General features: G+C 40.1%; 1 protein-coding gene across 1 annotated transcript in view; it reads right to left on the minus strand.

Moving 5' to 3' along the window:
- Positions 1–22,953, minus strand: part of MAP2K5 (mitogen-activated protein kinase kinase 5) — a 349,068-nt gene that overhangs the window by 62,818 nt on the left and 263,297 nt on the right. Inside the window, exons 18-19 of the mRNA XM_006831503.1 lie at positions 15,851–15,877; positions 15,507–15,539 (exon numbers count right to left, since the gene is read on the minus strand). Of these exons, the coding sequence (XP_006831566.1) occupies positions 15,507–15,539; positions 15,851–15,877 (60 nt within the window). The remainder of the gene's footprint in view (positions 1–15,506; positions 15,540–15,850; positions 15,878–22,953) is intronic.

Here is a 22,953-nt window from a genome sequence, read left to right on the forward strand (position 1 = left end):
CAAAACAGATCTATTGGTTCTTTTGGCAGTCCATGGCATTTTCAGTATTCTCCTCCAACACCACAACTCAAAGGCATCAATTCTTCTACGATTTTCCTTATTCACTGTCCAGCTTTCGCATCCACATGAGGTTATTGAAAATACCATGGCTTGGGTCAGGCGCACCTTAGTCCTCAAGCTGACATCTCTGCTCTTCAATACTTTAAAAAGTTCCTGTGCAGCAGATTTGCCCAATGCAATACGTCGTCTGATCTGGGCATTGCATTAGTCTTCGTCTAATCACTAAGTCTGGTCTTTTTTTATATAATTTTGAGTTTTGCTTATGGGGAAGCAATTTGTAAACCATGAAGGTTAATGTTAGGTTCTGAATTTCGATAACGGGTCATGTATATAGTGAAGTACTACCAGACATGCCTTTCATTATATGCTTGCTACTACTATTTTTTTTCTTCTTCTGCATTTCCCCACCTAAAGACTTGGAAAAAAACAGAAAAGTTATATATATATATGCATAAATTTAATTCAAGCTCTGTGGGTTAATGCATCAAACTGCAAAGTCATTTGAACTGCAAGGTCAGTGGTTCAAGCTCACTAGCTGCTCCTTGGAAACCCTATACAAGGTTGCTATGGGTCGGAATCGACTCAACAGCATTTAACAACAACTGTACAGTATAGCGGCAGTACCACGAAGACAGAAATAAAAAGCCCTCCAGGAACTTAGACTTTAGTTATTTACAAGTTTTTAAATCAGGACTGGCACAGGAATTAATACGGTTTTGAGTAAGACGCTCCATGATCTCCTAAGTATTGAATGTTAATTGTCTTCTTCCCTGGTGTGCTCTTTCTGAGTTTTCATCTCAGTGGTGGTACCACCATGTTCTCACTGCCCAAATCCTGGGCTTCATCCCTCCCCTACATCCAATTACTTACCAAATCCAGTTCATCCCATCACCTAAATACCCCTTGGATGGCTAAGGCTGCCCTTATACTTCAATAACTCAGCTTCATCATAATTTCTGAGCAAGAGTAAGTTTCTTAGCAGTCCTTACCCATTCACCTTCCACACTCCTGCCAGAGGGACTTGTCTAAAATACAGATCTGGTTCTGTTCATCTCTTACCTAGAACTACCTTACATTTACCTTGCCCCTAACAAATACCTCCAGGGTAAAGTGGGAGTGCTTTCGTGTGATGTGTAAAGAGCCTTCAGAGTGTGAACTTTGCTTCATCAGTCATGCTTGCCTCAGCACTGTGGCCACATTGAACTCCTTGCAAGAATTTCAGGTCCCTTTGACCCTTGGGGTCTTTCCTTCTTTGTCAAGTTTTCCTTGGTAGTCCTCATTTGTCTTTTTGGTGCTTCCCCAGCAGCTTGTCCACACTTTGATTATAACATTTATATAGCTGCAAACATCAGTGAACACCAGATCATAGATACCCATTTATGTGAGTGCTTAAAATGAGTCGCTGTGGTCCTCTGAGAACACCGGCCACTGGGTCTCATACCACTTAAACGATCTGCAGTTTAGTTTAAAGCAATCAGCCTACACATAACTGTTTACTTGTCTGCCTCTCAGACTAGAGCTGTTGTTGTTGTTGTTAAGTGATGTCGAGTAGCTCCGACCCATAGCGACCCTATATAGGGTTTCCGAGGAACAGCTGGTGAACTTGAATGGCTGACCTTGCAGTTCCAATGGCTTTGCGGTCTGACGCATTAACCACAGCAGAAGTTCTTTAAAGATGCCAATTGTGTCTTCTATCTTCAGTGCCAACTTGTTCTGGGATTGATGCACGTTTACAGAATGACTGTGTTATTATAATTACTAGTTTTCAAACGACACACTATGGCAATCTAAGAACTTCTGTGCAAATGTCTAGACTGTATGAGGGGGTAGGGATCTAAAACTTCTAATCTCTGATGAAACCAAATAGCTTCTGTTTCATAATGTGGCTTTTTGAGCACCAATAAATGGACCTGAGGCTTTTTTTCTCCTAAATTGTGGAAATCAATTATTGTAACAATACAATCTGATTTGTAAATGTTTTTTAAAAACAGAAATTTTACATAACACAAGGCAAATAAACTTCTATTTAAATATAAACTTTTGTGTACCTTTAACTAATACCTTATTTTTCTTTCCTCCTTTCCCTCTCTAATTATCAAACAAAATTCAAAGTTTTCAAAAAAAAAAGAGAGAGAGAGAAAGAGAGGCACTCTTGTAAAATACAGAAATACAGGCTGTCCTTCATTCAGGAACAGGTGGTTTATCCCAGAGTGCATTCGAAATCTGTATGAAACTCAAACTACACAGCGCCCCTCCTGGAATCACCAGAACACCAAGTAGACCAAGTTTCAGGCCAATAGATAAGTACAATGGTTAAGAGTGTCCCAGTGTGGGGTTGGGATGGAGGAGACCATGGCTTTTCCCAGAAAGTCTGTAGCTGGGGAAAGGAGATTGACCACAATGCCACAGTGAGGGTAGGTGGTGGATGATGGACAGGAGGTGGCCAGCTGGATGATGGGCAGGAGAGGTGGAAGGGGGTCTGACCTTGGGCTCTCAATGATAATGAGGAGTAAAGCAGGCTTGCTTAAGATTGGAAGTGATTTTCTTGGCCAAAAATTTATAAGAAGAAGAAAAAAAAAATTTAAGAGCCCATCACTACAAAATCCACTTATGAAAGTCTATGCCTTTTGTGAGTTCTTATGACTCTATTTAACCATAAAATTTAATGAAGACATAAGAGAGCCTCCACTATTTAACTTAGCTTGCCTGGTTGGTATATCCTCCTCATTACAGCAGCACTAAAGAGTCATCCTACAGAACATCTGAACTCAAGAGAGCTCCTGGACTCTTCACTTAGACGTGGCTCCTTGACGTTCTCTAGAAATGCCAGCACACATGTCCAGTGCTGGAAGGAAGCAGCAATTGATGGGAGAACTGGGCAGCAGGATCTCTCCTACCTCCATTTGGCAGCTCAATGAAGAGGAAGGAGGCTTAATCATACAGCTAAGACACTTCTACGTCAGTCTGAACCAAAAGGCAACTAACATCTCTGTTGTATAAGAGGGTGAGACACGGACAAAATGAAGAGAAAGTCGAAGGCTGGGGAAGGGAAGAATACGATGAAGGAGCCTCCTTTACAACCACATTACTAAAAAGTTTTTAAGCTTGTCTCTTTGCCTCCTTTTTCTTACCAACCCAAAATACCTTTTAAAAGACAGGATTATCTTTAAAAATATATACATCTCAGCAGTTCTACAATCTTTCTACAGTTCTCTTTTGTCTGCTGCTACAGGGCGATACCTCAGCATCTTAGCACTGCAGCTGAGACTCCCACCTACATTTCTTTTTAAGTTTTATTCTGGATCAATAATTAGCATGCAAAGCTGCCCCACACCTCCACACCTACGCCTGTGTTACCTCCTAGGCTGGAAGGACCATCTTCTCATTACTATGTGAATGCTGAGTTGCTGGATGGTGCAAATGATTAAGCACTTGACTATTAACTGAAAGGTTGATGGTTCAAATTCACTCAGAGGTGCCTTGGAAGACCTGCCTAGGGTTGGTAACTCTGAAAGGTCACAGCCTTGAAAACATTATGGAACAGTTCTACTCTGCACACACGTTGTTTCCATGAATTGGATCGACTTGATGGCAATTATCAACAGCAATAAAAAGCCATCTCCTCTTTGAACTGCCTCTGTTACCTTTCCAACTCTTCCAACCTATCATTTCCAGCCCATCCCCGGGCAGAATTCAGTAGAGCACTGTTTACATAGCTTTATTATGGTTCTTATCACACTGAATCAAATCGAGTTTGTGAGGTTATCGCTCACTAGATCATGAAGTCATCCAGAACAGGGATTATCCCAGCACCTGGTAGAAATCCTGGTTTAAACAGGAGTTCAGTAAATGATCCTTGAAGTAAATGAAAATATAGATTTTTCTAGCAAGGGCGAGTCCCACAAAAAACAGAATGTAGTCTACATTTTGTCTTATCTTTTTGTAGGGAAGACTGTCATGGCCAGCTGAAAAGGATCTCTTTCCTCTCACCTGGTAGCAATGCACAGAAGCCATTATATAAAAAACTAATTTCTATTCCCTTTTACCTTTGACAAATCTTTTTATTGAAATAGAACTCATATAACTTAACATTCATCCTTTAGAAGTGTACAATTCAATTTCAGAACATTTATATTACCTCAAAATGAAGCTGTGGGTAATCATTCCGAATTCCCCTCTCCTGTCCCTCTTCCCTCTCCAGCCCACAGCAACCATTAATGGACTTTTTGTTTCTATGAATTTGTGTATCCTGGACACATCCTATCCATGGAATCATACAACAGGTGGCTTTTGTGTCTGTTTCTTTCACTTAGCATACTCTGTTCAAGGTACATCCATGTTGTAGCGTGTATCATACATACTCCATTACTTTTCAGGATTGAATAGTAGTCCATTATATGAATATATCACATTTTATTTACCATTGATCCAGTTGATGGGCCAACCAAAAAAACACCAATCCCACTGCCAGGAGTCCATTCTGTAGAGACTGTATAGGACAGAGTGGACCTGCTCTATAGGGTTTCCAAGGCTTGACTGAAGCAGACTGTCATTCCTTTTTTCTGAGGAGCAGCTGGTAGGTTGGCTTAACCTGTCACGCCACCAGGAATCATAGATGGTATGCATTTCCACCATCTGGTTATTATGAATAATGCTGCTATGAACATTTACGTGCAAGTTTTTGTGTGGACATAGATTTCCAATTCTCTTGGTTGTGTACCTGAGAATGGAGTTGCTAAGTTATATGGTAATTTGATATTTAACTTTTTGAGGAACTGTCTAGATTTGCTACAGTAGTTGCAACCATTTTTCATCCCCACCAGCAATGTATGAGGATTCCAATTTCTCCACAGCCTTGTCAATATGTATCGCACTCTCTCCATTTTATTATCATTCTTATCATTGAAAACTCATCGCTCATGGTTTTGATTTGCATTTCCCTAGTGACTAATGATGGTGAGCTTATTTTCCTGTGCTTATGATCAGCCATCTGTATATTTCTTTGGATAAATGTCTATCAAATCCTTTGCCCATTTAAAAATGGACTTGTCTTTTTGATATTGAGTTGCAAAGGTTCTTCAGATAGTCTGGGGACTAGACCCTTAGCACATCTGATTTGCAAGTCTACGTATTTTTTCCCATTCTGTGGATTGTCTTTTTAATTTCTCAATGGTTTCTTTTGATGCACAGTTTAAAATTTTGATGCTGTCCAATTGATCTCCTCTCTTTTTGTTTGTTTGTGGTCTTGGTGTCACAGCTAAGAAACTTGCCAATTCCAAGGTCACAAAGGTTTACACCTATGTCTCTCCCTAAGAACTTTATAGTTTTAGTTCTTGGATCCATTTGAAATTAATTTTTTTAGTTATTTTTTTAATATGATGTGAGGTGGTGGTGGTGTGCTGTGGAATCGGTTCTGACGCACAGCGACTCTGCATAGGGTTTCCAAGGCTGTAAATCTTTATGGGAGCAGAAAGCCTCATCTTTCTCCTGTGGAATGGCTGGTAGTTTCGAACTGCTGACCGTGAGGTTAGCAGTCTGACTCGTAACCACTACACTACCAGAGCTCCTTATAATGTGAGGTAGGGGTCCAAATTCATTCTTTCACATGTATATATCCAGTTTATTTCAGAACACTTTTTGTTGTTGTTGAAAAGATTACTCTTTCTCTACAGAATAGCTTTGGAACCCCTGCTTATTTCTCGACTCTCAATTCTATTTCATATGTCTTTCCTTATTCCAGTACCACACTATCTAGAGTACTGTAGCTTTGCAGTAAGTTTTGAAACTAGGAAGTGTGAGTCTTCTCACTTTTTTCTTTTTGTTCAAGATTATTCTGACTATTCCAGGTCCTTTGCATTTTCATATGAATTTTTTGATAAGCTTATCCATTCCTGCAAAAAATGCCCACTGGTGGGGTTGATGAAAGGAGCTGCGGATAGGTCTCTTGTGATACAATAGTGAATAATTGTTACCAGGACTGATTGTGAGGATTGGAAATGTAAAGGTAGATGTTTTATAGCAAAAGGAGGGGAGTGATTGACTTTGCAGTCTAGGAGCGGAGGTCCCTGGGACCATCAAGGGAGAAGACTGGAGAACGGGACCCTACCCAGAGAAGCAGTGATGCCTGAGATGGAGGCAGAGACGATGATGTGGAGAGATGGAGCAGCTGGGGACTTGAGACCCAGAGAGGGAGAGGGGCCGTGTGCTGATGATGCATGGAGGGGATTGTAACCATGGTAATGAAACAATATACTATAGGATGAATGTAAAGCTAATGTTCTCCCATATAAACTATCACATAATTCACAATAAAACATTTTAAAAAACAATGCCCACTGGGACTTTGACAGGGACTGATTGCATTGAAGCTGTCCATCAGTTTGGGGAGCACTGTAATGTTAACAATATTAAGTCTTCTACTCCATGATCATGAGATGTCTTTCTACTTATTTAGGTCTTTTTAAACTGGGTTCTGTGGTGTTTTACAGTTTTCAGTGTACAAGTTTTCATACTCTTTAGTTAAATTGATTCCTAAGTATTTTAGTCTTTTGGATGTTACTGGAGATGGAATTAATTTCTTAATTTAATTTTTGGTTTCACCGCTATTACATGAAAATTAATGAATTTTTAGATATCGATCTTGTATCTGGTAAATTTGCTGAGCTAATTTAATGTGCCCTAGTGGATTCCTATTTAATGTGTGAATTCTTTAGGCTTATCTTCATATAAGATCATGACACGTACAATTCGTTTTCTACTTCTTCTCCAATCTGGATGAGTTTTCTTTTTCTTGACTAATTGGACTGGAACGTCCAGCATAAAGACCATTATGAAACCAAAAAGCCTCAACATCACCTAAGAGCAGCAGCAGGGCTTCCAGCGTGAAGCTGAATACAAGTGGTGGGAGTACACAGCCTTGACTTGTTCAGTCTTTCACCATTAAATTTGGTGTCAGCCTGGGTTTCTCATAGATGTTATTTATTAGGTTGAGGACGTCCCCTTGTATTCCAAGTTCACTGAGTACTTTGATTGTGGAAGGGTGCTGGCTTTTGTTGAATGCTTTTTCTGTGTCTATTGAGATGATCACGTGATCCTTAACCTTTGTTCTATTAATATTGTATATTACTTTGATTGATTTTCATATGCTAAACCAACCTTGCATTCCTGGGATAAATCATACTTGGTCATGGTGTATACTGTATTTTTACGCAAATAACACGTGGCTTTTACATTTGCCAACTGTTCCGTCCCTCCAGGAGGTTATTTCCTTAAGCACCACTAAGGCAAGTTTTGGGTTATTTTACATGTTTTTGTTTGTTTTAATTAGCATAGCATGTTTACAAAAATAACTCCTGGGCTAGGAAGCAGGTGGTGAATAAACAATGTTATTTATGTAAAAATATAGCAATTCTTTTATGGACTTCTAGATTCGGTTTGCTAATCTTTTTGCATCCATCTTTAGAAGGGATATTGCTATGTAGTTTTCTTTTCTTGTGAAATCTTTGCCTGGTTTTGGTATAATGGTAATACTGGCCTCACAGAAGAAGTTAAAGAAGTTATTCCTCTTCTATTTCTGATCTTTCTTCTTGAGTCAGGATTGGTGGTTTGTTTTTTTCAAGGAATTTGTCCATTTCACCTAGGTTATCCGATTTGTTTGCATACAACTGTTGTTCATAGTATTCTCTTAGAATTCTTTGTATGTCTGTAATGCTCTGAAAAGAAATAGTAAATTTAAAATCCTGATTTTAGCAATTGGAGTCTTCTCTCTCTCTTCTTTTTCTCAGGCTGTCTAGCTAAAGGTGTGTCAATGTTGCTGATCTTTTCAAAGATTTTGGTTTAAAGATTTTCTCTAATGTTTTCCTATTCTCTGTTTCATTTCTGTCTGCTGTAATCTTCATTACTCCTTTCTTCTGTTTGTCTTGGGTTCAGTATGCGCTTCTTTTTCTAGTTTGTTAAAGTGGGAACTTAGGTTATTGATTTGATATCGTTCTTTATATATGGAGGCACTTACAGTTCTATAACTTTCCCACTGAGCACTACAAGATTTTTCTGTATCCTGTAAGCTTTGGTATGTTGTGCTTTCATTTTTATCCATCCCAAAGTGTTTCCTAATTTCCCTTGGGATTTTTTCTTTCTCACTGGTTATTTAGGGGTGTGTTGTTCCCACATTATTTAGACAACTTCTAAATTTCCTTCTTTTATTAATTACTTTGACTTTCCTCCTTCTGGACTCCTTGGGTCCTTGGCCAGCTGCCTGTTCAATCTCCTTACTCTTCCTACACACCACAGACTTCTAGCAGAAAGCCTTGCTCTATGCTCACCTTCCTCAGAAAGTCTTCTTACGAGTAAGCAGAGAGACAAACACAGACCCACTTTAAGGTTCTATGTTTAGTGCTGTGCCATGCAATTCCTCAGGCTTCCTTCCTATGAACAGCAGGAAAAAACAATGAGCACATCCCAGAATTATTCAACTGGTATCTTAAATATCCAACTCAATGTTTGTTTCCACAGCTGGCCCAATTGTAGACCATTAAAAAAAATAATAAATAAACAAAAACACTGAAAACTCCATCGCCGTTGAGTTGATTCTGACTCCTGAAGTTTCCTTGTGTGTCAGGGTGGTGGTGTGCTCCAAAGTATTTTCAATGGCTGAAATTTCAAAAGTAAATCACCATCTCTTGGTTCTGAGGCATCTCTGAGTGAACTCTGTCAACCTTTCAGGTAACAGCTGAGTGTACCATGCTTACACAGGACATCTTCTAGACCACCACTGACCACAAACAGCTGGTGTTGGGAACACAACAATTGAAAGTAACATGCACTGCCAGAAGAAGAAACCAATGGAAGAAGTATAGCCTGACGATGCCTTAGAATCCAGGATGGCAAGACTTCATCTCTTGTACTTGGACATGCTGTTGGGAAGGATCAGTCCCTGGAGAAGGATATCGTGCTTGGTAAAGTGGAGGGCAAGTGAAAAAGAGGAAGACCAGCAATGAGATAGATTGGTACAGTGGCAGCAGCAACAGGAAGTACTTTGTTCTGTTGTGCACAGGGACTCTGTGAGTTGGAACCTATTCAATGGCATCTAACAACACAACAATAGCAAAAGCTTGTGCTTATATTTTAGAAACATTTTAGTATTTTACAAGTCTTATAATTCTTACTAAGAAGTCAAGACTTTTAAGTAACAGATGCTTCTGATCAGGCATAAAAGATGAGTTAAATAAATTCATTTCTTACTGTACAATTAAAAAACACAAGTATAAATCAGGGATTTGTTCATTGTCCTGCTCAGCACCTACAGATGGTAGCTACTGGCAGTAGCTAAGAATCACTTTTCAGCTATAATATGCTTGGCATATATATATATATATATATATATAAAATCACATACACACTTAAAGTAATAACCTCCTTTTTTTGTGTGTCATATTGGAGACAATCTGAGTGTTCTAAAAAAACATCTGTGAATAACAAATGATTCAAAAGAAAGTTTCAAGTTTTTCTGCCTGATATTTTCTTTCTTCTTGACCTGGGAAACTCTAACTCATCCTTTAAGGTCTACTTTGAGAGGGTCTCTTAGTCTATACCCATCTTTGGAAGAATAGCCTTGCTCAAGTCTCTGTGGTCCTATAATCTGCATCCTACACTGAAACACTAAAGCAAAATTATTCATTTCCTTGTCCATCTTTCTTCCAGGTTGTAGGCTACCGGTGGGCAGTCTCCCCAGTTCCCAGCATCTCTATTCATTGATGACGCCCTCACTGGCTCCCTCCAGCCAGGGATCTGGAGACATAAACATTACTGCTATGTTCCAATGACCAAAACCTAACCATGCCAATGGCTTGCCCTTTATTGCCAGTCAATCTGGGCACCCAGGACATGGGGAGAGCTCCTGAGTCCCAGCCCCCGCATTAGCCCCTGACGTGGGACTGCACATTGCCGTTCTAGACTGATCACAGACCTCCTCTTCAGTCAACCTGGATATCCTACCCAGAAGCTCAGTTCTCTGTAGGTTTAGACGCCACCTCAACAATGGTGTGCTCAACTCTGGTTGGCATGAATACCTAGATGACTATTTTCTGAATGAACAACCATAAGCTCATCCATTTTACTTCCAAACTTCTACTTCCCTTCTCAGAAGAGCTCATTTGGCCTCATACATGACTGATTTCATCAAGGTCCCCATCAGGAGTGCAGCAGGCAGTTGCTGACAAGACCTGAAGAAGGGCCATGAGGACACAGGTGATGGAAAATGGTAAGGGCCAGTATCTGACCTCCTGTGGGGACAGAGACTCCTTATCTGTACCAATGGCCTACGGCTGATTCCTGTGGGATGAAGGTCAGACATGCCTCCACCCTTCAAACATTTTACCAATTCTGACACCAACTGCCCCTCCCATGGCACGCTCTACTTCTCTGTTGAGCTTGATAATTTGTTGCAATGGCCACATAGAACCCACAGAGCATACTTCCAATTATGGGGTTTATTATGGAAGTTGTTGTTATTGTTAAGAGCCATTGAGTTGGTTCTGACTCACAACAACCTTGTAGAGGGTTTCCCAGGAGTGGCTGGTGGGCCTGAACCACCGACTTTGCAGTTTAAACCGATGGTGCAATCTAGCATATCAGCCCGTGGCATCACACCAAGACTCATTATGGAAGTGTTGTTGTTAAATGCCAGGGACTCAGTCAGTTCCGACTCAGTGATCCTGACAGGGTTTCCACCATCGACCTTGTGGTTCAAGCGAACCTTGCAGTCCAGCGTATTAACCAGGACTCCTTTTATGGAAGTATTAGGTTACAATTCAGGTTCAGAAATGACTCAGGACACTCAGTTCTTAACCAGGACAGCTTCTTCTCAGCCATGCCTATAAGCATCCTTCTCACGGATCCTCAGTTCCTTGACCCCTTATCCTCTGCTCAGCCTGGGCAAATGCTACAAAGCTCTCTAGCTTATCTAATCAAGTGCTCAGAGGCAAACCACTCCTATGTGAAGGTGCTCAGCTTTCTCACTCTGACCAGTCTCCTGGTTCTACTGCCTCTGCCACCTCCACTTCTCTGCTGCTGCCTCTTACCATTCTCATTGTCTTCATCTGGTGTAGCAGCTCTCTCTGGCTCCTGGGTTGAGGAGGTTCTCAGGGCAGGAATCCTGGATCCAAATGACATAGGTCACTCCTGGCTCTTCTTTCATGGTGGTTGTGAGGTCCCTTCTGTGCACCTCTGGGATGGATCATTTTAAGTCTAGCGGTCAAACTGACCAATCACTTTGTTAGGGTTCCACACACGTTATTTGTATGGCCCCACCACCACCAGGGTGCCATGTACCTAACTTACATTATTAGCAATCCCCTTGGTGGGCACAAGCACTTCATTTGCATAGTTACCAACTGTGGCTAGAGGAGCCACAGGAGGTAATTCACCTCAGTGGACTACAAGAAAGAACACGAAGCAGAACAGCCCAGCCACATAGGGCTGCGAACAAACGACTCGATTCACCTTAAAAAACTCTGAGAGCGTCACTGAGTGCCAATGCAAACACCAGGTAAAGAGGTTAGTAGAATTCAGTGAAAACACAGAGTAAGCCCTACACAAGTTTATTTAAATTTTTATTTTTATAACTCTTATTGTTGTTGTTGTTATGTGCCATCAAGTTAGTTATGACTCATAGTGCCCCTTTATAGGGTTTTTGAGGAGTGGCTGGTGAGCTTGAATTGTCAATCTTGTGGTTTGAACTGATCTTGCAGTCCAGCGCATTAACCCACAGTGCCACACCAGGAGTCCATTTATAACCCTGGTGGTTGGTGGTTGTGTGCCGTGGAGTCGAACCGACTCACAGTGACCCTGTACAGGGTTTCTGAGGCTATAAATCTTTATGGGAGCAGAAAGCCTCATCTTTCTCCCATGGAACAGCTGGTCGTTTCGAACTGCTGACCTTGTGATTCATAGCCCGATTTATAACCACTACGTTACCTGAACTCCTTTATTTATAACCCTAGAGGACATCAAGATCTCAAAGTGCAGTTCAGTACCATGTTCAAAGCAAGGACCTGATTCAAGAAAAGGTTAAATGATATTCACTAAACTTGGATGGAACACTTTGTCAACAGGCTAGCCAAAGCAAATACCTTTTAGAAATATTTCTTCTTAAAAATGCACATTTTCTCATAGATGTCAGAGATTTCAATAGTAAATCTCACTTATCTAGACATAATCCACCCCCCCCCCCAAGGCTATCAAGTGGCTAAGGCATCATGGTACAGACACCCATCACTTACAATGAACCGTGATATTTAACAGTATCATACATAAAGGACTGATTACGTACAGCTTTTAAGGAAAGATGTTCTGACAAGAGAAGCAACTCGGAGGCACTGGAGAGTGACTTTATGACATCATTCATATCCTATCAGATAGACTAGAATAAACTGGGTTGCCTGGATTTTGGACCAAAGCTCAGTTCTCCTGTTTCTAGTTCCTGATGTGTTGTTCCTGTCTTATGTTCATAATTCTTGCTCCTCTGTTTAGCTTCGGTATTTCCGGTTTGGACATTTGGTAACTGACTCTGGATTTGTCCCACAATTCCTGACTCCCCGACTGGATCTGACCTTCACCTCTGGCCACTCTAGGCGACAGGATCCTTCCTGTCTATCTTGTTTCTTTACTCCTTCTCAGGTCACGACATGAGATTAAGATAAATCCACATAATAATGCATATGTTCCAGTGGACTTGGCTCTTTTGCACATGATGCTAATGCTACCCATCTTCTTTAAATTAGGCTTTCTTAAGTGTGGCACTTTGGGATTTGTATTTTCTCTAAAAGAAACATTACATATTAGCATTGGCTACCTATTTCACAATGGGGTAAGTCCCATGCCCAAGGAATAAGATGACTCTAACCCTGGCTGGTTCTATTCACTGAGGAATGCACAAAAACTCACTGCCATTGAGTTGAATTTGACTCACAATGACCCCGCATAGGGTGTCCGAGACTGCAAATCTTACCAGGAGCAGACAGACTCATCTTTCTCCTGAGGAGCAGGTGGTGGGTTTGAACTGCCTACTTGGTGGTGAGCTGCTCAATGTCTAACGCACAGCTTCACTAGGGCTCCTTAACTCAAGAATGTTGTGGTTGTTAAGTGCTATCAAGTTGGTTCTGACTCATAGCTACCCTGTAGAGAGAGTTTCTGAGGAGCAGCTGGTGGGTTTGAACTGCTGACTCTGTGATTCACAGTCCAGTGCTGATCCTAGAGCACCACACTAGGACTCCTTACTCAGGAATAGGAGGCCTAAATGTCAGAAGCAAATGAAGACAGATAGTTAATTTTGCCCTGTAGGCCCAAGAAGGGATGATTTAGCTCTTAAGAAACCATATTGGAAAGGTTCTTAAATTTTAATGCGCAGAGTTATCTGGGAAGCTAGTAAAATACAGTTTACTAGGTTTCATCCTTATAAATTCTAATAATTCCATTATCTGGAGCTGGCGAATCTGTATTTTTAACAAGAGCCAGAGGTAATTCTGATACACTTGGTCTTTGGACTACTTTTTGAAGAACACTGTATCACAGTCATGAGAAATCTGGTAAATCCACAGGATAGGCATAGTAACTAAAGGACCCTATCAATTCTTTCTTCCTTAGAAGCTATGATGCACCTTGCCTATGAAAGGTCATCTCATTAATTTTTTATTACTGAACAACTGCTCAATTCCAATATCAACTTGCTGTTTTAGGAAAGACAGCATGAACTTCTTACATTTCCATGGGAAAGATACTTTTGTGTGTCTTTAGAGCAAGTGGGGATGGAGTATGTTAAGTTATATATTTTTGCTTTAACCGAGGTAGAAATGTTATAAAGAAAAACATACTGCCAAAGCTACACTCTTGTCTTTCACCACACAAACCTTCTCTCTTAGATAGACCATCTCCCGAAGATGATTCAAAAAGTCTTACAATTTTGCCCAAATCAAACAAGTAAAAGATTTTACATTTAATAGCAATCACTGCTACTTTAAAATCAGGATGAAAATATCTATTTAAGGCAGAAAATCTTCACATTAGCTTGGAGCAGTACACATGTTACTGGTGAGGAACGTTCTGATGTGAAGGAGCCTGGCTGACCAGAGACAGCATAGCCCAGGAAACAAGGAGGTTGTGTATGCTTCCCTGGTCCTCCCCTAAGCAAAACTGGAGAGGGATCTCAGGAAAATCCATTTAATTGGGAGATTCTGGTGGGGATAGGATGCTTTTGGAATCTAAGATGACAGAAGATATTGATGAGCTATTAGATCCAGGAGGTCTGTCTGATATTTGAGATAATGGGGCCTCCATTTGTTTCAGGACGATGCCTTCATTTTTGTACCAACATGGTTTATGGCTTGCAGGGGATATATGAACTGACTGATACAACCATTAAGGATGTTAGAGCCCCATTCTTACTATTATTGTGATATGTGTGCACGTTTGTTTTTTTCCTAGGAGGATCTTTATTTTTTCTCCCAAAACTCATAACTGGTTATACAGATGTTTAATTGAGAGGAATAATTATGAATTACGATTTGTTTTTTCTTTCAAACTTTCCTATCTGAATCATTTATCGCCTTTCCTCTCTAATTAGAAGTGTTTTAAATATTGTAAAATTAAAGTTTAAAAAATAAACATAGCTGGTGGGCAAGCCCAAGACCAGAAACACTCACTTAAAAAATGTTAATGCTTCTTAACTGAGAGCCTTGTGTGCTATCAGATTGCTAATTTTACAGAAAGAAGGAATTTAAAGTCAGAAAAAGAAGTAGAAAAAGTTGGTTGAGAAAGGAATCCAAGTTGATTAGCTCTATGAGATACAGGGGTACAGGAACGATTAAGAATGTCCAAAGGTAGGATGTCTTAAATATGTGAAAATACTCGTTAAAAAGCACACATAAGGAGTTGGGGGGCAGGTTGTGGGAAAAACGCCTAATGAGAAAATTTAAAGCTGAACTGTTGACCTGGAGTGTTAGAACACTTTTCTCACCCTGATATGCTTTGGGTAAATAAAGCGAGGAAGACAAATTTCATAGTTGTATGTTTGCTGTTCAACCCTGACCCTTACCCAAAGAATGCCTTTTAAATATGTTATGGAAAAAAAAAAAAAGAATACCACTTTAATTTCCACTCCATCCACATCTGGCTAGGTAGAGGATCAATGAATATGATCATGAGCTGCCTTTAGGGCCTCTGAAACCCTTGAGGACCAGCCTATGGGACAGACTATTTTTGCTGGGATTCATAGCCAGTGTCAGGAGGGTGGGTTTCTGGACCAGGCCAGTTCACGTAACACAGCTTAGAGCCACACAACACAACTTGCTCTGAGGATGTTGGGCATTGTGCTTCATTAGGAAACAAAATATAAGCTTTCCACACCATTAGGAATGACTTTAGGAGTGAAAGCACATAAGACGATGCCTCACCTCATCAACAATGCACTGCAGAAGCTGGAGAGGCTGCAATGGGAAAGAAGAGAGGAAAAAGTATTAGCCTCTGTGCAATATCTTTACAGTGGAGTGGAAAGAAAAAATCATTAATGCAATAAAATATAGCAAGATTAATCAACAACAGCAAACTCTTATAAAAACATTGATGCTCAGGATGTTCTATTATTTCTAATGGTACCTAATCTAATACAGGCAGTTAAAGGTTTGCATTTTCTTCAAAATGCAATTTGCTAAGTTTAAAACAAGGCATTCAAGCATGCAAAGGAAGCAGCCATCAGGAAAAAGAAAAGTGAATTTTTTTCTGAACTCATAAAGCTTACCATTAAAGATCCCTGGTTTTTCTGAATCTGAAAAAAGGCAATATGTAATTAGCATGTCATAATCAAAATGACTCACTTGGACACATTATGATCACTGAGAGAAAATTATTGCATTGCTGGTGGCAATTTGTGGGCATGTGTTAACACAATTTACATAATGAAAATACACAAATGTTAATAGCTCGCTTCTCATTTATAGGCGAAAGTCAGCAGAATGTTAATTTCACACAACACTTTTTAGTACCCTCCAGGTTGTATTAGAATAGGGAGAAAAACCATAATCCATTTCAAAAGGCTGTTTACGATTCAGATATAAATAATGTTTTATATTGCTAGATTGTGAACACTGGGCTTAATGTTGCAATCATTGCTAATGTTATGAAGCTCACTCTTTTTAAATTAAAAACCGATTTATTTAAAATTGAAATTAAATCATAGTCAGAAATTAGAATTTTGGATTCCTGCCAGTATCTGCTCACAATCCCCTATTTTGTGAAGAAAACTTTAATTATGTGGTTGAAGTATTTGCCTCTAACTCAGGAGTGGGGTGAAGGCTCCACCTTTCCCAAAGTTCTTTCTGCCTGTTTCCAGGGCAGCAATGCTCTCTGGGAAAATCAAGTCCATGCAAGTTGTATGGTGTTTTTCAGGGAATAAAAGCAGAGTCTACCAAGAGTGCCTGTTCCTACTCAACATTCTCAAGGCAGGTTCGTCTCATGTCTAGTACTAATAAGCCCCATCTCTTCTTAGAAAGTTACTAAAATGTGAGACTAAATTAATAGGACATCCACTTAGTAATTAAAGTACTCAACCCTTTAATGCAAAAAACAAAACAACAAAAATATGCTGGCAGTTGTCAAAAACTCATTGAAATGGAGTTTTAGACACTCACATTCCTAAAAAGGAAAAATTTCAGGAACCAAATACCGTCATTGACTGCCCAATTGGATTTTGGGATAACTGAGGTCCACAGGGATGGTAAAATGTAGGGAAGTAAGGTAATAAACCCTTCAGTGTTTTTAAGGGTGCTTTAGGAGGTTCTTTCACATACTCTCAATGGATCTGCACAACCATCTAGATGCTGCTAGAGATGATCATGTCTATTTTAACAATTGTTAGGGTTAGGGATGATCATGTCTAATCTGACATGGGGAAATAAGGTCTCCCAGAAGACGGGGCATGCCCAAATTGGCAGGGTCTGGCTGTGGTGGTGCTGGGGACCCTTCTTATATTTACTTCCCTCCAGTACCTGCATTATACCTGCCTTTGATCATATCACTATTTAAAAACGGTTAGATTTGCATATATTTATACTTGGCATGGCATATGGGTTCTTTTCAACTAGATATTAAGTTTCTCAAGATTTTCTATTTCTCTTGCACCCATGTGGCTGAGCAGCAGACCCTTCTGCTAATGGCTGAGTGGTTTAAGAAGTGCTTTCCCATGGAGTATCTCAACTGAATATGGTGCACACTCATTACTGATCTTGGCTTATCATCACCTCCTCTCCAATTTCCATTCCCTAGGACGATCCCTAGGCTGAATGGTTCTTCATATATGTTGTTGTTAGCAGCCATCAAGTAAGCCCCCAGCAATCCTGTGCTCAATTGTTGCAATGGAAGAAGTGCTTCTTGGTCTTGCACCATCCCATGATTGTGTGGGAATCAGATCATTATGCCCTACAGGATTTACACTGGCTGGTTTCCAAAGGTAGATTGTCAGATCATTCTTCATAGTCCTTCTTAGTCTGGAAGCTCCTTGAAACCAGCTCAGCATCATGCCACACATAAAGCTCCAGTGACAGATGGGCAGAGATTGCACTTTGGCTGGGAAAGCAAGAATTCTACCATGGAACTGCCCTGCCCTCACAGTTCCCATTTCATCTTGTCTAGAATGAACACTTTTTCTTGTTCCTCCAGTCAGTCAGTACTTTGGATAAGGCTCTACAGGTGAAGATTTTCAATAAAAAGGCAGGCAGAGCTGCCATCTACCACCTGGAGGGCTTAAGCCATGGTTGTTGGTAAGTGCCATTGGTTCCAACTCATAGCAACCCTATATAGGGTTTCAGCTGATGAGTCCGAACCACCGACCTTGTGGTTCAAACTGACCTTACAGTCCAGTTTGTAATCCCTTAGCACCATACCAAACCTCCGTTTAAGCCATACCACCTTTTAAAAGTCTTAAAAGGTCCTATTAACTTCTATAATATGAGATACTTAAGGTGTTTGCTTTTATTTTTTTCAGCCACACATAGATACTTTCTTCTTTATATTCTTAGTATAATATATATGTACTTCAACAAGAGAGTCACTGGCTTTGAAATAAACAAAGATTTAGAGACTCCTCCACCCTTTTTTACATCAGTCAGTGTTTTCCAAAAATTTCTAACACATAGGAAGGAGGTTTACAACATTATCTGAAGAAAACATGCTATGAATATTCTAATAACATGTCTTGAAATTAATTCCAGAATGAATTTTGAGACAATGTCCCCAGCAATAGATGAGTTATATGAACCAAATGAGTTGAGGAATGAAAATTTCTTCCTAAATGAAGATCTTAGAAAAAGTCTCCATCTTGTCTTATCCTGTGAATTCAAAGCGTGGTTTAAGGCAACTTAAAATTGTGCTATTTCAGCCCTTGGTCTTTACAATAAGAAAGGGAGACAAAGCAGTATCAAAGCCCTTTTTTTTTTTTTTTTTTTAAATGATCTTATAACTATACTGTTTTGCCTAGGTTTTTAAAGAGATGGTGTTACCAGGTTTTATTATGCAGTGTTGATAGCAACGTATTATATGAAATCATCTTCATAAATTTTGTATTTATGTAAGTTAGCAGAGACACTACCTGAAATTGATTCAAAATGTTCAAGATACTCAATTACTTTTAACACTGTTACATAATGTGGTGACTTATAGCTTCTATTTCACAAGAATTTGATGATGCAACATCAGTGTAATTGATTCATTTTCTCAATTAAATAAAGCTACTGTGCTTTTCTTTGTATGAATGCCATCATATAAGCACCACGGAGTTAGATGTATTATCTCCTTTCTCTGTCTCAGATATATTGCCTTAAAGATCGTACTCTGTTTCTATGTTAATTCCACCAGAAAATTTAATGCCACGGTCTTATTTTTAAAATTCTGAACTGTCATGTAGTCGACTGTATTTATATTAGGCATATTTTTCACTGCTAAACTCTTCGTTATTTACCTTTTCCAGGATCACATTACTGTACAGGAACCCTTACCACAAAGCACAGCCAAATACAGTCAATTTCCAGCCATTGCCTCTGCTTTGGCACACAGTTCATGAAAAAGTGCAGCCCCTAGTTTTATAGCACATTAAAAGTGGTGCTAAGGGTACTCAGTATAAAATGTTAGCTTTGTGAATGCCTGTCTTCATTCTGGGCCTGTCTTCCAAAGGCTTGGCTGTGAGCAGAGTTCAGAGAAACACAATAATATTGTTAGGGATGATGTATTGCCTTACACCTCACAATATATGAAATGCTGTTTATAACTAACTTGTCCAAGTCCATATTCCTACTAGTACATTTTGCTTGTGTTGAGAGTTTTCCGTGTCTAACTAGTACTTTGGGACAATGAACAAAACAATAATTGTTCCAGTCATACACTTTGCTAATCAGTCTCTAGAACTAGTAGCATTTGATACTCTAATTAGTTGAAACCCTTCTGGGCATTGGTTTTTGCCTTTTGCCAGCCATTAGATCCAAGGTTTAAAGACACACAAACGGGATAGTTCTGCTTCATCCTGATGTAAGACACACCATTATGTATTTAAATGGGGGAGAATGACTTCAGATAGGCACATATATTAGGTCTTGGGGTGCTATTGCAGTGACATTTCTCATACAGATTCCCTAGAAAGGACTAACAGTTGGCAGTTAGGAAAGTTCTTCTTCCACTTACAGCAGGGCTTTGGAAAATGATGCTGGAAATGCAAAAGTTGGCTCATGGGGCTTTTACTATTTAGTCAATGACTTTGATACTCAAAAAGCAGCTTTGGAAGTGTCATATTCGGCTTCCGTTTCTGTGAGGTACTTTCTACACGCCATGGTGAAGCAGACCTGGCTACCAGCCCTTTACACTGTCTTCAAGTACAATCAGAAAACTGCAGTGAATCCACCTGTGTAAGTTAGAGACCACACCTGTCAGAGCTTTCCTTTTCTCTTTCACTCTCTGAAATGACGGCTTGCGCTGCAGCTGTTGTCTGAGAGATTTATGTGTGACCTAGGTCAGATCTTCAATATCAGTTGACAAATTTTCTCTTTACATATTTACTGCTTTTTCAAGCTCTTAAATAAATAATAATAGAAAAGAAACAGGAAATGAAATCAGATCTTTGGGATTTTTAAAGACTACCATTTCGTTTCTTGTGCTACTGGCATTGGTTTAGTTTTCAATGTTAAACTCTTTCTGACTCTTTTTTTTTTTTTAAACTTCAGATGTTAGGGATGGGCAGCTATTTTGCCAAGATTCTCATTTCAAATCAGATTCCTTAAACTGTAATCCTGGCTAAATATAAGCAGGGGTTATAGAAATCTAGACTTTCGTATTCTAAATGAAGAATTATGATCTAAAGATGTTCTAATTCAAATCTGCTCATGCAGCTGTTAGGGACACCGAGGCTCAGAAACAAATAGATAAGTCCAAGGTTATAGGCAGAGTTTGGACTAGAATTGATTGCTGGCATGGGAGGCTGCCTGGTGTGGGGAAAATGTATGAACTTTGAAGTTAGAAAACCAAACCAAACCAAACCCGCTGCCATTGAGTTGATTCCGACACATAGCAACCCTATATAGAGGTTTTGCGACAATAAATTTTTATAGGAGCAGATGGTCTCATCTTTCTCCTGCAGAGTGGTCAGTAGATTTCAATCACTGACCTCAAAGTTAGCAGTTCAATGCTTAGCCCACAGTACTACTTGGGCTCCTTTTGAAGTCAGAGAGACTGCTGGAAATCTAGTCAGATCCCCATGACTACAGGGAGCCCACTTCCCTTACTGGGGCTCAGGGATATTATTTTTAAAAAATGAAGGAATGAGCTAGAGAAACCCAAACTGAAAAACCAATCAACCAATCAACCCACTGCCACAGAGTTGATTCGGACTCAGAGAGCCCTTCTAGGACAGTAGGACTGCTCCGGAGGCTTACCGAGATGCTAAATCTTTATGGGAACAGACAGCCTCATCTTTTCCCCGAAGAGCAGGTGGTGGGCTTGAACCATAGACTTTGTGGTTAGCAGCCTAATATTACTTAGTCCACTGGACCACCAGAGCTCCTTAGAGGAGTCCAAGGAGCTTCCCATTCAGAAGCCATGAGTTTTTTTCCTACTCAAGGCAGGAGTGGGACTGGCATGCTATCTAACTGTATCTGGCATTGTGCTGAGAGCTAATGTAGGGATGTACCACCTCCAAGCCAAAGTTAGAACTTTCAAAGATGTTGCTTTGTTTTTGAGAAAGCTCTGTTGACTTCTTCACTCTTAAAGTCTTCAACTGAGAGAAAAATAAAACAAAAACAGAAATCTTTTTACATGACCACAAATTGAATGAATACATATTGCCTAGCACCACTAATTCAAAAGGGGAGTTTGCAAACAAGTTAACTGTTTAAAAAAGGGACAGAAGAAAATGTACCCTACTAGCTACAAATGGAGTCCTCATGTGGTGCTGTAGGATCAGCACTGGACTACTAATCACAAGGTTGGTGGTTCAAACCCACCAGCTTCTCTTTCGAAACCCTATACAGAGTCACTACAAGTCAGAACTGACTCGCCAGCACTTGACAACAATAACAACAAGATACAAATGAGAACTTTGATGAACTGATATTTTTAGATATGACTAAATTGTGAGAAAAAAAATCAATGAATAAAATATACTGTTTTTATTAATATAAGATGAACAAGTGTAAATCACTCATGCCAACTCATCTCCTTTGCTCATCAGTCTCTGTCCTTGTTTGAGCTCTTATCATGCTTGTAAATATCTCAGCATATCTTCTATAAGGACTTGCACAAAATAAGTCTTAATCATATTTAATGGGAAGTACTCTGAGTGTGGCACTATAGCAACAAGCACTGGACTGCTAACTGAAAAGTTGGCAGTTTAAATCTGCTCCTTGGAAACCTTGTAACAAGGGTCACTATGAGTTGGAACTGACTTGACAGCATTTAACAAAAACAACACTCTATACAGCACGGAAGGAGCACTGGTAGCGTAGTGGTTATGAATTGGGTTGCTAATCTCACAGTCAGCAGTTCGAAACTACCAGGTGTTTCACAGGAGACAGATGAGGCTTTCTGCTCCTGTAAAGATTTACAGCCTCAGAAACCCTGTACAGGGTCACTATGTGTCAGCACCGACTCCATGGCACGTAACAACACAGTAAGGAGCTCTGGTGTTATAGTGGGTTATGAGTTGGGCTGCTAACCACAAGTTCAGCAGTTTGAATCCACCAGTTGCTTTGTAGGAGAAAGATGAGGATTTCTGAGATTTACAGCCTCAGAGAACCCTACACAGGGTCTCGGAGTCAGAGCTGTCCCGATGATACACCACCACCATCACTCTGTAGAGTTGTGTTGTTGTTCTGGTGTGGCTCTGTAGGATAAGCACTGAACTGTTAACTGCAAGATCAGTGGTTCAAACCCACCAGCTGCTCCTCAGAAACCTTTACAAGGCCACTGTGAGTTGGAACTGACTCAACAGCACTTTACAGTAAAAAAAAAAAAAAAGTCACTATGCTCCCCACATTCTAAGATCCACTGACTGGCCCCTTCTCGCTGCCCCACATCTCCTTTTCCAGCTGGCGATCTGTTTTGAAAAGCAAAAACTAGGTATCCCTGCATTTAACAAAGAGCTCAGTAGGATAGAAGAGCTCAGCCATGCCTACAGGAGGGCACAGCTCAGACAGGACCAGACAGAAAATCATCACAGCCATAAATTAGATCACTTGTCTCTTACTACTTTCTGAGTATCAAGGACAATGCATTTCCACACAAACCTTAAGAGCAGGAGGATCAAGGTACTGTGTGACATTAGTCATTTTCTGGGTCTGCCAGTGAGTGTGCAGGGGATAAAGAGCA

Source organism: Chrysochloris asiatica, unplaced genomic scaffold, assembly GCF_000296735.1.
Source record: "Chrysochloris asiatica unplaced genomic scaffold, ChrAsi1.0 scaffold00004, whole genome shotgun sequence".
NCBI classification, from domain to species: Eukaryota; Metazoa; Chordata; class Mammalia; order Afrosoricida; family Chrysochloridae; genus Chrysochloris; species Chrysochloris asiatica.